Source organism: Phaenicophaeus curvirostris, chromosome 12 (assembly GCF_032191515.1).
Source record: "Phaenicophaeus curvirostris isolate KB17595 chromosome 12, BPBGC_Pcur_1.0, whole genome shotgun sequence".
In the NCBI taxonomy this organism is placed as follows: Eukaryota; Metazoa; Chordata; class Aves; order Cuculiformes; family Cuculidae; genus Phaenicophaeus; species Phaenicophaeus curvirostris.
This window is the reverse complement of record NC_091403.1, coordinates 4824878-4837163: the sequence shown is the minus strand read 5'-3', so window position 1 is coordinate 4837163 and position 12286 is coordinate 4824878. Positions and strand designations below refer to the sequence as shown.

General features: G+C 35.2%; 1 protein-coding gene across 5 annotated transcripts in view; it reads left to right on the top strand.

Annotated features, from left to right (window-relative positions):
- DMXL2 (Dmx like 2) overlaps positions 1–11895 on the top strand; it is a 49400-nt gene extending 37505 nt beyond the window's left edge. For 3 of the 5 annotated variants that reach the window (XM_069867030.1, XM_069867028.1, XM_069867027.1), the window contains 14 exons: positions 364–449; positions 697–898; positions 1925–2042; positions 2854–2916; positions 3317–3403; positions 3483–3604; positions 4106–4244; positions 4843–4903; positions 4988–5115; positions 6588–6665; positions 7271–7362; positions 7950–8002; positions 9078–9295; positions 10414–11895. In XM_069867030.1, the coding sequence (XP_069723131.1) occupies positions 364–449; positions 697–898; positions 1925–2042; positions 2854–2916; positions 3317–3403; positions 3483–3604; positions 4106–4244; positions 4843–4903; positions 4988–5115; positions 6588–6665; positions 7271–7362; positions 7950–8002; positions 9078–9295; positions 10414–10623 (1657 nt within the window). In that variant the 3' untranslated portion in view covers positions 10624–11895. The remainder of the gene's footprint in view (positions 1–363; positions 450–696; positions 899–1924; positions 2043–2853; positions 2917–3316; positions 3404–3482; positions 3605–4105; positions 4245–4842; positions 4904–4987; positions 5116–6587; positions 6666–7270; positions 7363–7949; positions 8003–9077; positions 9296–10413) is intronic. The other 2 variants (XM_069867031.1, XM_069867029.1) reach the window with 1 other exon arrangement.
- Positions 11896–12286: the final 391 nt, after the last annotated feature.

Genomic DNA, 12286 nt, shown 5'->3' with positions numbered 1-12286 from the left:
AAACTCAAGTAATATCTTGTCTGCATTCATTATGATTTCATGGAGAATTTCAGGTGGTGTTTAAGGGGGCTTATACTTATTCTCAGTCTTGCAGAGGCTCATGCATGCACACTCTTATCTGGAGAAGAGCACAATCATGAAGCATTTGTAAAAGAGAAGGAGATGCTGTCTGTAGCAGCTAAGTGCCCTGAGAGGCATCCTTATTTTGTACAGTTGATATAGAAGTATCTTTCTCTGCATGTCTGGTAACCTCAGTAAACCATCTCTACTGTTTTTCTGGTCCATATTTGATAGAAGGAGAAAAATGTTCTGCTGATAACTATATTAATTTTGGTTTAATGCAAATTTATTCTTTTTATACAGCTGGGCTCTTCTGCATCTGACAATGGTAAAATTAGTTCTGCACAATGTTAAGAACTTCTTTCCCATTGCTGGTCTGGAATTCACTGGTACGTTAAATTCTGCTTTACATTTTAATTTTTTGTGCAAGTGGCTCTCTCTAAGACTTCAGTTAAATTTTAAAAAGAAAACTAAAAAGCAATTTAATACTTTTTGGGTTTTTTACAATTGCCAACAAGTAAGTTTCCTTTCAAGATTTTTTCTTTTGTATGGTTGTATTATTCTGGGTTTTTATACACACTGTAGCTTAAACGATTTCTTTCCTCTGAGCCACACTCTATTAATATTTCTGTTTAGATCTGCCTGTAACATCACCATTGGGTGTTGCTGTAATAAAAAATTTGGAACACTGGGAACAGATTCTTCAGGATAGAATGGACCAGTTTGAAGGCCCACCACCAAACTACATCAATACTTATCCTAGTGACCTTGGAGTAGGTGCGGGACCAGCTCTTCTCCGCAATAAAGCAATGATTGAACCTGAAAACACACCATTCAAGTAAGTCGTTTTTTCCTAGCAAAACCATTTTTTTTTTGATCACAGATATTTGCCCCTAAAGATAGTCAAATGAAGGTTGACTAGATCTTAGTTCTAAACAGTGCCTTTCAGAGACCATTTGTCCACATCACTTTGTTCCTTCTTATGCAGCTGTCTCTTGTAGCAGCCTTTACTTATTTTGCTGCCCCTTTCACAACTGCAGCAAGAAAGGAAAATAAGAAGGAAAGAGGGGAGCCTGGAGAACTATGAATCAAGGGCTGTTGCTGGGAAGACCAATTTCAACTTTATTTTACTATTCCTCCAGCAGCAGCTATCTCCCACCATACCTTAGCAACAAGAGAGTTGTAGAATACATGCAGGTGTTACGAGGAGGAGAGAAAGAAAGTTGTAATATGGCCCTTGTAAAGCAAATCCTCCTGGGTTTAGATCAATGGTATGCTTACAGGTATCTTTAAATGCATATAGTAAACCATGTTTTCAACTCAAAAATATCTTACTTTTCTCAGTATCCTAAAATACAACTTCAGGTTTGCTCACTACAGGATTTTATTAAAATATTCTTACAAACATGCACTGCTTTTTTAGAAGTATTTCTCCTCAAATCTGAGGCAATGAATTTTGTTTGGCTCATATACGAGCTAAATATTTGAAAATTCTTTTGAATGCTGAAAGAAATATGTAAAGTAATTCTGTAGGGCCAGCATAGTACAAACAGAAAAGTAGTTTTAGTACAGTGCAAATACAGACACATATGCAAGTCTGCAGATTAAACTGTAGTACTTAGAAGTTAGTAACATAATGTGGATTAAAAAAAAATTATATTAAACAAGTATATCTTGATATTTGCTCTGAATAAATCAGAGCTTAAACTTTTAATTTTGGGGGGTTGTTTTTTTTAATTCAAATTGGAATTTCATCTACAATCATTGAGTCCATTTTTAGATTTTTTTTTTGTTCACCTTTAATTACATTGAAGCTTTTTCTACCCACCCCCCTGCCCTACCCTGCTCCTTCTGTTTCATCCAGATCAAAAGATTATTCAGCTCTTCCAGCAAAAAGGCTCTGGCATTTTCTTGTGAAGCAAGAACTTCTTCAGGAGACATTTATAAGATATATATTCACAAAGAAAAGAAAGCAAAGTGAGGTAAATAAAGGATGTAACTTTCTTTTTGAAAAAAGTTCAGTTATAATGGTTCCTCAGTTTCTTTCAGTACTTTTCTAAATTTTTCTTTCCATTTTTTTGTTGGCATTTCAATTTCCTTTCTTTCATTTAACAGTGTTTGGATTTTTTTTTAAATCAACATGACTGTCATGTTGTTTATTGAAATATCAACTGAACCAAGTGTTTTTAGACGAGGCATATTTCACCTTCCCTTTATGTATTTGAATACTGTCCTAATAAAGAAACAGAACATCTGTGGTAAGGGTAATAAGTAAATCAATTGAGGATTCATATAGTATTTTTTGTGTGCCATATTGAAAAAAGAAATTTAATTGAACTATTACTTTGTGTATATGTATATATGCATGAGTAATATATACATATAAAAGTAATATTATATAGTAATATATAATATGGAGCTTTATGAATCATATCAGTTACAACTGTAATGAGTTGTAACTGAAAATTTAAACCAACACATAAGTACCATGGGAAATAAGTGTACTATTTAATAGCTTTAAGATTTCCTGTAAGTATGGAGTTTGTGTGTGTATTACTCCTCCATTTATTTACTCAATCATACATTTTGTGTGCATCTAGGAGGCATTACATTTTAAGTGAGTTTGTTTAGATTCCTGTCTTAGTTTCTGTGCCTTTTATAAAAAGTTAAAAATACATTTGTCATCATTTACTGACAGAGTGGCCTTTAAAAATCTAGTTTGGAATGTTTCATTCTTTTTTTATATTTGTTTGTGCATGTGTTTTGTGTTTGTGACTGTGTGATGTTATGTAGTCTGTAGAAGATCGTGTGGAGCAGGTCAAACAAAACTGCGTAGCAGAAGATCACAAAAACAAGGTAGTATCCCTTCTCCCAAACCTTTAGCACATTCTTAAAAGTTCTGTGGAACTGGCTTTTCTTTCTTTAATGTGACTAACAGAAGCTATGTGTTCTGTGTAGTCTGTGTGGCAGGCTTTTAATCAGTGAATTAACTTTGGATGTCCCATTATCTGGGATAAGCACGGACCTTGTAAACAGTATTACACACACAACTTTTTGTTTCTCACACTCAAATATAACTCCTGGCATCTAGAGCACCAAAGAGTATGAGAAGTCTAAAGTTTATCTTCCTAAACAATGCTGAGGCCACTGAACTTTTCTTGCATGAACTTTGTATAGCTTTTTTTTAGTCTGAATGTACCTCCACAAAATAGATTTATTTTCATGTTAATTGAAATTTCTTATAAATGTTTTGTAGGTTGAAGCAGATCTTGGCTACCCTGGAGGAAAAGCAAAAATCATTCACAAAGAATCAGATATGATAATGGCATTTGCAGTTAATAAGGTAAACCTCAAATACTACAATAAGCATAATAGAAGATCTTAATTATAGGTAGTATAAGTTTTCTTTTTCTGCTGCATAGGCAAACAGCAATGAAATTGTTTTGGCATCTACACATGATGTTCAAGAACTTGATATTTCATCTCTACTAGCTGCTCAGTCATTTATATGGATTGGGGAAGAATATGACAGAGAGTCTAAAAGGTAGGATTGTTTCTTTGTGGTTCTGTTAAGAGTGTTGGTTTAATATGAGGCTGCACATATAATACCTGTGTAAGCACAAGTGGATCATACAAAATAAGTTAGGCTTCAGATTGCCTGAGTTACTGTCTCCTCCATTATTGTGCTGAGAACTATGAACATATCGGCTGCAGCAAGGACTCATCTGTACCACACCCCATCACACAGAATAGGTAGACATACGGACATGCAGGTCAGGAATATTCCAACCATATTCTTCTCAGGAGAGTTTATATTCTGAACATCTATCTACTACAGTTAGGATCATCTGTTGAGGTTAAACAACAATAGCTTTGGAGCACGTAGAAAATGTCTGTACAATGAAAGTGCAGGAATTATCAATTTATAGTCTCATAATCACTTCCTCTACCCGCTGCCATTAGGCTCTTGACAATGAGATAAGCAAACAGCATTGGTTGAAAAGAAACATTTGTTTCAAGCAAGAACACCGCTATTTTTTTACAGTTCTGAAGATACTGACTTTCGTGGTTCTACCACAACACTAACTCAGTCAACTGCACCATCTTTTGGAGTGAATCAGATACAACCATCTTCATCTATGCCATGGTTAGGCAGTGGTCAAACTAGCACTGGCGCTGGTGTGGTAAGCAGTTTTATTGCTTGCAGCTCAAGAAACTTATTTTATTTAATAGAGAGACTAATGTTTATTAATCATCATACTGTTAATTCAGTCACAGACACAAAACGCCTACAATGACCAAGACCTGGCCAAAAAGAAGGCTGAACTAAGCATTTTCTTGTATATAGTGGCACAGAATTATTATGACATAGAAGATAATGGGACAATCAAGTTTTTCTGTTTCTTATGTGAACTTTGAAGTAGGATCTGGAGTTTCTGGTAACAAAACAAAGCTAACCAAAAAGCCAGCCAAAACTAGAACAATCCCAAACTTTAAATTCTTGCATTAGGACCAATATTAAAATCGTATACATCAGCATGTATTTAATTTCTTTGCATAATAGAAGATAATATTAATACTATTTGAACTTTCATGTCTAAAAAAGCTGTCATAAATAGCCTTAAATACGATACTGTAAATAAGCGTAATTGGATGCAAATGTTAGCTTACCAGGCTTCTTTTTTTAACTGGGAGACACTCACTATGTAGTAGTATAAACAAAACTGAAAACTGTGTTTATGTCCTTTTATCAAAATATTTTCTTATTTCTTTTCTACTTAGCTTATTAAAAGAAATCTGAATAATGTCAAACGAATGGCTTCACATCCAGTCCATCAGTATTGTAAGTGAATCACTTCTCAGTACAGAGTAGATTACAGTCTATAAAATTTTGTAGTATTAATGGATATCTATCTTGTAATTATAGATCTTACAGGAGCACAAGATGGTAGTGTTCGAATGTTTGAGTGGACAAGGCCACAGCAGTTGGTGTGCTTCCGACAGGCTGGGAATGCCAGGGTGACAAGAATGTATTTCAATTCACAGGGCAACAAGGTAAATACAACATTTAGGATTTTTCCTTTTTTTTTTATTCATAAGGAAACATTTAGTTGCCCTGTGGCCTCTGAATATCTTAACTAGTGACACAAAAGTTTAAAGATGTCCTAGAATGATGCCATAAGCAGTATCGCATCATTTATTTTGGCTGCATATGGAAGTTTGTAATAAACACTGACCCTTATTCTCCTTTCCCTTCTATCAGCTTCACACTGTTATCCTATATCACTTTCGTTGTATTTTCAGGCTTTTTGTTCTCCCTGTTTTGAAATCTGTGTGATGGCTTTTCTAAATTAAATGTTTTAAAAAAAAAAAATGAGCTTACCCATTTTGTAGAAGCAAACTTGTAGCAAGATAGACACGAGTCTTCAGGAAATGCTTCACATTTTGCATTCTGGCCAAGGTGAAGTCTTGACAGAATGCATTACCTAGAAGATGTATATACAGCCTAATATTTGAAGAACATAAGTATACACCCGTACAGTGGAGAGCAGATAGAGAGTACAAAAAAGCCATACACTTTGGCTAGAACTGGCTCTGTGAGCTAGATGAGATGCAGAAAACAGAGTGGACAAAGAAAGAAATGGAGAGTAATACCCACCTCTTCATGTTTTCATGTTGCCTATTTTATTGTTCTAGCAGGTCTTGTCTGCATTTTACTGACAAATTATTTAACTGCATTATCATTAAGAGCCAAGAAGCTTAACATTTAGAAATAGCTGGAAAGATAAAGCATCTCCCAGCACACCTGTTTTCAGGTAGCATAAAATCTGATTTGAACTTTTCAAAAAATTACTGGCTTGAGATATTGCAATCTTAACATAATATGGGAATCAATGTTAAGTAAGAAGTTAAGATGTACTAGTTGTCCCTGCTGCTTCACATGGAGGTAACTCAGGCAGGACATGTGAAACCTGACTAAACGGAGAAAATACAAAAAGTAATTCTAAATATTTCTAAAAACATTCTGTAAAACATTTAGAGGTGTAGAATATGCTGCATAGAGTACTAATTGTTATGCGTTTTGGTTAACAAATACATCTCAGTCATTTTACCATTCATGAGTATAGTACAGCCCTTCCATCATAGTTCTTATTATGCTTTTATGGCACTGTCATGCATTTTACTTTACTAAGCAGTTTCAGGCAGAGTCATGAAGTAACGATGCCTCTGTAAGCTTTAGCATTTAAAATTAGTATTTGGAAGAGTACTTAAAAAGCTTCCATTTGCAGAAAAGAGTTAGGTATGTAGGAGAGCATCAATCCTTAAATAATCATTCAACAATTATCACTGAATTCACTTAGCTTCTCAAGTACATTTTCGTACAGGAGTCATTGTTGATATTTAAAGTGCAGACAATGGTTTGGTGTTTCAGGTGGGTTTATTGCTGAAGTCAGCTACTTACTGTCATAAAGTAAGCATCCAGTAACCAGTATGTTGTGATAATAAATGCAGTTTATTCTTTGCAGTGCGGTGTTGCTGATGGTGAAGGATTTCTAAGTATTTGGCAAGTAAACCAAACCACCTCAAATCCTAAGCCCTATCTGGTAAGTAAACAAAATCATCTTTTTTCTTTTTATAGAGGAAAGTTAAGTTTTTGAGACTTCAGACAAGCCAAGAGTACAGGAGTTTCACCGAGTCATCTTTTATTTTGTCGCTTTTTAATTGCACTACTTTATCAAAACAACTGTAGAGTTTCATTAATACAGTTTTGAAAAACTAATTGTAGAATAACCATAAGCTACAATGTAATTACAAATACTACTTCAGCATTACCATTCATTAAATTAAAAATTAGAGCTGACAGTAATGACTTTACAACCCTAAGACTCAGTAAAAATACACTCTTCAATTCTTTTCACTGCTTCTTAACAGATAACGAAGACCATGCTTATTTTGAAATTTGGGTTACTGTGAGACACTATTTTGTGACCTTGCTACAATAACTGATTTTAGTATCTTTCTATTTTATACTGGATTTTTAATCCATTTCTCAATTCTCTGAGGTTTTAAACTGCATTGCCCATCAGTTTCTAAACTCTGTTTAAAATACTGCTTGTGTTATGCTATCAGTGCCACTAGACTGACTGTAACTTTGATGCAGACTACAAGTGGTAAGATTGCATCTTTTTGTTTGTTTTGTTTTTAATAGAGTTGGCAGTGCCACAGTAAAACCACAAGTGACTTTGCTTTTATAACCTCTTCAAGTCTAGTTGCTACATCGGGACAGTCCAATGATAACAGGTGTGTTTAAAAAAAGCAAGGAATTTCACCAAAGCCACCTATTCATCTCCATTAACTTGCTAGCCCTTGTGCATTTATGTATCACTGACATTTTAAGGCTCAGCATTCTAAGCTTTGTTACAGTTTCAACTTGTCAGATGGTTTCTTTGAACATCATTACTTCAGCCACTTGTTTCCCAAATTTAGTTTTGGTGAGGAGTGGCCAGCAATTAACCAGTTTTTTCAAGGTCTATTCCAAACACAACTAGTTTGATGTGATGCTGTTGCTGGGGAGATAAATATGTTCAGCAGAGGAAATATAATTCTTTTTCCCTGAAAAGAACAACTGCTATAATTTCTTAGTAGAACCTAAGATTGCTACACATATTTAAGGTGGAAGGTATAGTTCCACTAACAAGCATAAAGGAGCACAGAAAGAATTAAAGCTCTTAACTTTTCGCATATGCTCTCTCCAGTGACTGTAGAGAGTCAAGGGCTTCTTATTGAGTTCTACCTTCTAGGCTTTGACATGAAATGTAAACACTTTGAGTCATCTCACCCCATGAATCACTTAGCGACAGGCCATAATGACTTATTTTTCCCCTCAGAAACGTGTGCCTCTGGGACACTTTGGTTTCATCTGGTAATAGTCTTATACATGGTAAGTACTGCAGAGAAAATTTAACCTCTAATTCTTACTGAATAAGGAAATATAGCATGTGTATGCATTTGTGACAAAGGGAAAAACTTGCACCAGGGGCTGCTCTAGTAAGGCATGCATCAGAACTGGTAAATATAGTCTCTACCATGATGTTAATCTGCTCTGTATAGTAAAAAAATAAAGAAAGAAGGTCCTATACAAAGCTGCTTTTTGTGACAATATTAATAAAGTCTGAAACATTTGAATACAGTTCTGAAAAAAAATTAACAGCTCACTAATTAAGTCTACATTATTGAACTCTTACGTGTATGCAGGCTTTCACTTAAACTGCCACTTAATTAATATAACCAGTACTCCGTTGAAACACAAAGGAAAAGATAACTGTTGGTAATAGCAGAAGCAACTCCTGGCTACTGTTCTTGTCTTCCAGCACTTGGACTTGGATTCTTACGATGTTTGTGTCTGTTTCACCAAAGTTCAATAATTTCATCTTTATTGAATTTTGCTTTAGTTTGTTACACAGTGTTGCACAAATATACACAAATCCAACTCTAATATCCTAGGCATTTAAAAGATCAAATTTGACCATTGTAAACATCTACAAACAACTGCAGTACTTGAATAAGCAATAGGTGCGTTCTGAGATTCATAATTTAAAACTAGCAGATTACGGAGAATTTTAGCCTCATTTTAAGGAAAAAATGGTTAAGAAATTAGAATATAACAACACACTATAAGAGAATATTTCATTTTTTAGTTCATGTGTACTTTTTTTAAACTCAGGAATTTAATTGAACTTAATATGGTGAACTTTATATTTTCTGAATTGTTTAAATGCAAGTATGTGCCTGTATTCTACCATATGTTAGACTGCAGAGCGTTCTTTCTTGTGGATTAGATCTATACAGCTGTTATGAGAGCAAAAAGCTGGCGGTTGATATGACATCACCCATATGAAGGAATGTATCTATCAAGATGGAAAATATTCAGCTCACAATTTATAGAAGAAATATATTTTAAGTTTGAAAGCTACTTACAGTTTCAAATGTGTAATTCTGCCATCCTCCTTCTTCAGCGTTCACTTGTCACGATCATGGTGCCACAGTACTTCAGTATGCACCGAAACACCAACTGCTAATTTCTGGAGGTAGGAAGGGATATATCTGCATCTTTGACATCAGACAAAGGCAAATCCTTTACACCTTCCAAGCGCATGAATCGGCTGTCAAGGCCCTGGCACTGGATCCTTCTGAGGACTATTTTGTTACAGGCTCAGCAGAAGGTAACATGAAGGTAAGCACTGAAGGAGCAGAGTTGTACAGGAGATCATGTAGTGACAGGTGTTGATCAGCATGCTGTTAATAGCCAGATAAATGCAGTAACAAAACATAAACCCCCAAAAAACAAACCTACATTTGATATATAAAATGCTTGCTTGCATTTAAAATGTGAACTTAAATACACTAAAATCCTTCTAAAGCAGGTAGGTTTTGTTCTCTGCTAAAGAAAATTAAACATTCTTTTTAAAGTTGTATGACTGAATTTTAAGTGGATAAAGCGAAGTGCATGATTCCGAAATCTTAGCTTCATTTTTCTCTCTTAAAAATGTTCTGGTTTTGCCTTTGGATGCTTCTCTTCATAGTACAGGGGATGCTCAGTAACTTCAACAGGGTGTAGTTTCTGTAACATCAAGTTCTGGTTTTTCTCTTCATGTTGTAGTCCCAGACAACTACTGAGATGTCATAGTAGTAAGAAACAAACAAATAACAACAAAAAATAGAAATATGGGTCCTCTTTTAAAGGGCTTCTTTCCTGAACACTAAAGGAAGGAAATAATGAGAACGTGGTAAAGGAAGGAGAATACAGTTTCTTTCCTTTCATCTGGACTGCACACTGTTTAATAGGTGCTTTCTGTGCTTCCTCCCACTCTGTGGCCTGGTCTTGATGAGGGCTTCTGCAATTTAGCACAACTGTCTGTTCCATAGAATCACTCTGCACGCTTATTAATTGTGCGGCTTCCTCTCTGGAGCATTCCTTAACAGAAAAGCATTTCCAGCCACTGCAAGGCTGACAGTCGTCATCTTGGATAAAAATGCAACCTCACTATTTCTGCAGCTTTCACAGTGGGGAAAGTGGGAGGGATGCTGCTGCTCAGGTACCACAAGGCAACTTCACCCTGCGGAGTAACCAGCTAGTCTAAACTGAGGTAGCTTTTCCACTGTCTTTCCTTATGCTTCATCAGGAGCCTCTCAAGACCCAAGGACTTCTTGTAATTGGTGCTAATAGACAACAAAAATACCCGTTGTCTTTGCTGAACAGGATTTAGAAGAGCTAAGAATCTGAGACATTAGGGAAAAAATACAAATCCTAATTTTCATCTCCTTTTGTCATTTGTCATTATTTTGTTACAGGTGTGGAGACTGACCGGCTATAATTTAATTCATTCATTTAAAAATGAACACGCTAAGCAGTCCATTTTCAGAAATATTGGTGCTGGTGTCACCCAGATTGAAACTGTGCAAGGCAATCGTATCTTCTCCTGTGGAGCAGACGGCACGCTGAAAATGAGGGTTCTTCCCAATGCTTTCAATGTACCTTCAGGCATTTTTGACATTCTGTAGTGTTATGTGAACTAATCCTGGTTTTATATAATGTCCCTTTAAGTAGCTAAAAACACAGTGATACACACTGGGAAAAGGAAACATTCTGCTTCCTTTCAAAGCAGTTACTGCAGCATTAGGTATTATGGAGAAAAATACTTAAAAAAAAAAAAAGTACTTTTACAACAGGTATATTTTGAGTATGCCCACAAGGATCAGTGGCGTGGAAATGCATGTACTGTATTGTAAAAGCAAAGAATTTAACCCAGTACAGTCAGTCATAGGTGGGATTATTGTTTGGTAACCCACAAGCTGCATTTAGTAAGTGTATTGTAAAGATTCTGACAGTTGTCAGTCACTTAACAAGCACTGTGGCTCTACAAGTCAGTAAGCATTTCTGATGTGATTCTGATTATTTTCATTCCAGTTTTTCCCCGCTAATTGAAGCATGTGTACACCTTCTCATTTTTAAATAGTTTAGTTTTAATTAAGGGTACTCAGTGTTATTTGATTTTTGCAAGAAAGTGTAATGGATGCAAATGCCGTGGAACATGTGCAATCAAGAACGTACTGTGAGATATGTATCATTTTATGCTGAGATTTTTTCCACTTAGTATTAATACACAGTTGATACTGTAACTTGCACACCAACACCTTTTTAAATGCAGTGCTTTTTAATTTGCACACTATTTTCCTTTCTTTCTGACAGCTATGTTTTCTATTGGACACCTGCCTTTACTTTAGGAATGTATTGTAAGCACTAAATGTTTGTAGTGAAGACATCCATGATTCTAGTCAGCCTTTAGTTTTGAAATTCATTTGTCCAGAAAATACTTCATTCAATGAAGCTGTTAAGAGAACCAATTGAACATATAATGCCACATCTCAGATGAATGTCAGGCTTTATGTGGCCAGCTAGTAAATAGTGGATAAACTGGTAATTAAATTATTACCACAGTATATTGTATAAACTATGCAGAGTTCAATATTGTTTGCTTGTAATATAACTAGCTACTGTTGTCAGATGTATTTTTCTGTTGTAAACACAAACCGTGTTCTTAAGGGACTGGAACGGATGTCTGCGTATTTAAATGTTGACAAACTGTCTTCTTCCTCCAATGAAAATTTTGATGTCTGTGCTGTATTGTAAAATATACTAGAATAAAAAGCACCTTTCACCAAAGGTGATTTTAAATTGCAGGCTGTGAAGTATGAAAAGAAAGAAGAGTAAATGTCATTGTTTAGTTTTCCCTTTGTAAGTTAAATAAATTACTTTTATTTCCTGGAACAGTCCATTCCAGAATTCTTCCTTATATTTAAATAGATTTAACTAAAACTCCTGTATATTAATTGGATACTGGCTGCTCTAGCTTTAACTTGACCTTAGACTGCACTGTCATAAAAAGGATTAGCTATTTGCATTTTATTTCCAGCTATCATAGAAAAGCGTAAAGTTAACAGAATTTATTCTTCATCTCCAACAAAGGCAGCGGCAAGAAACATAGCCTGGTTCTGCTACTGAGAAAAGAGAGAACGTGCCGGCTCTCCTTCTCAAAGAGGTTGTTCCGAGTGATTCAACAATGACATTCAGAAGTTTACATTATTTAAAATAGGCACCATTATCTAGAAACTGTCATATCTGCCTTGAACTTTATTTGCCCAAGTATATTGCCTAGCTTTTCTT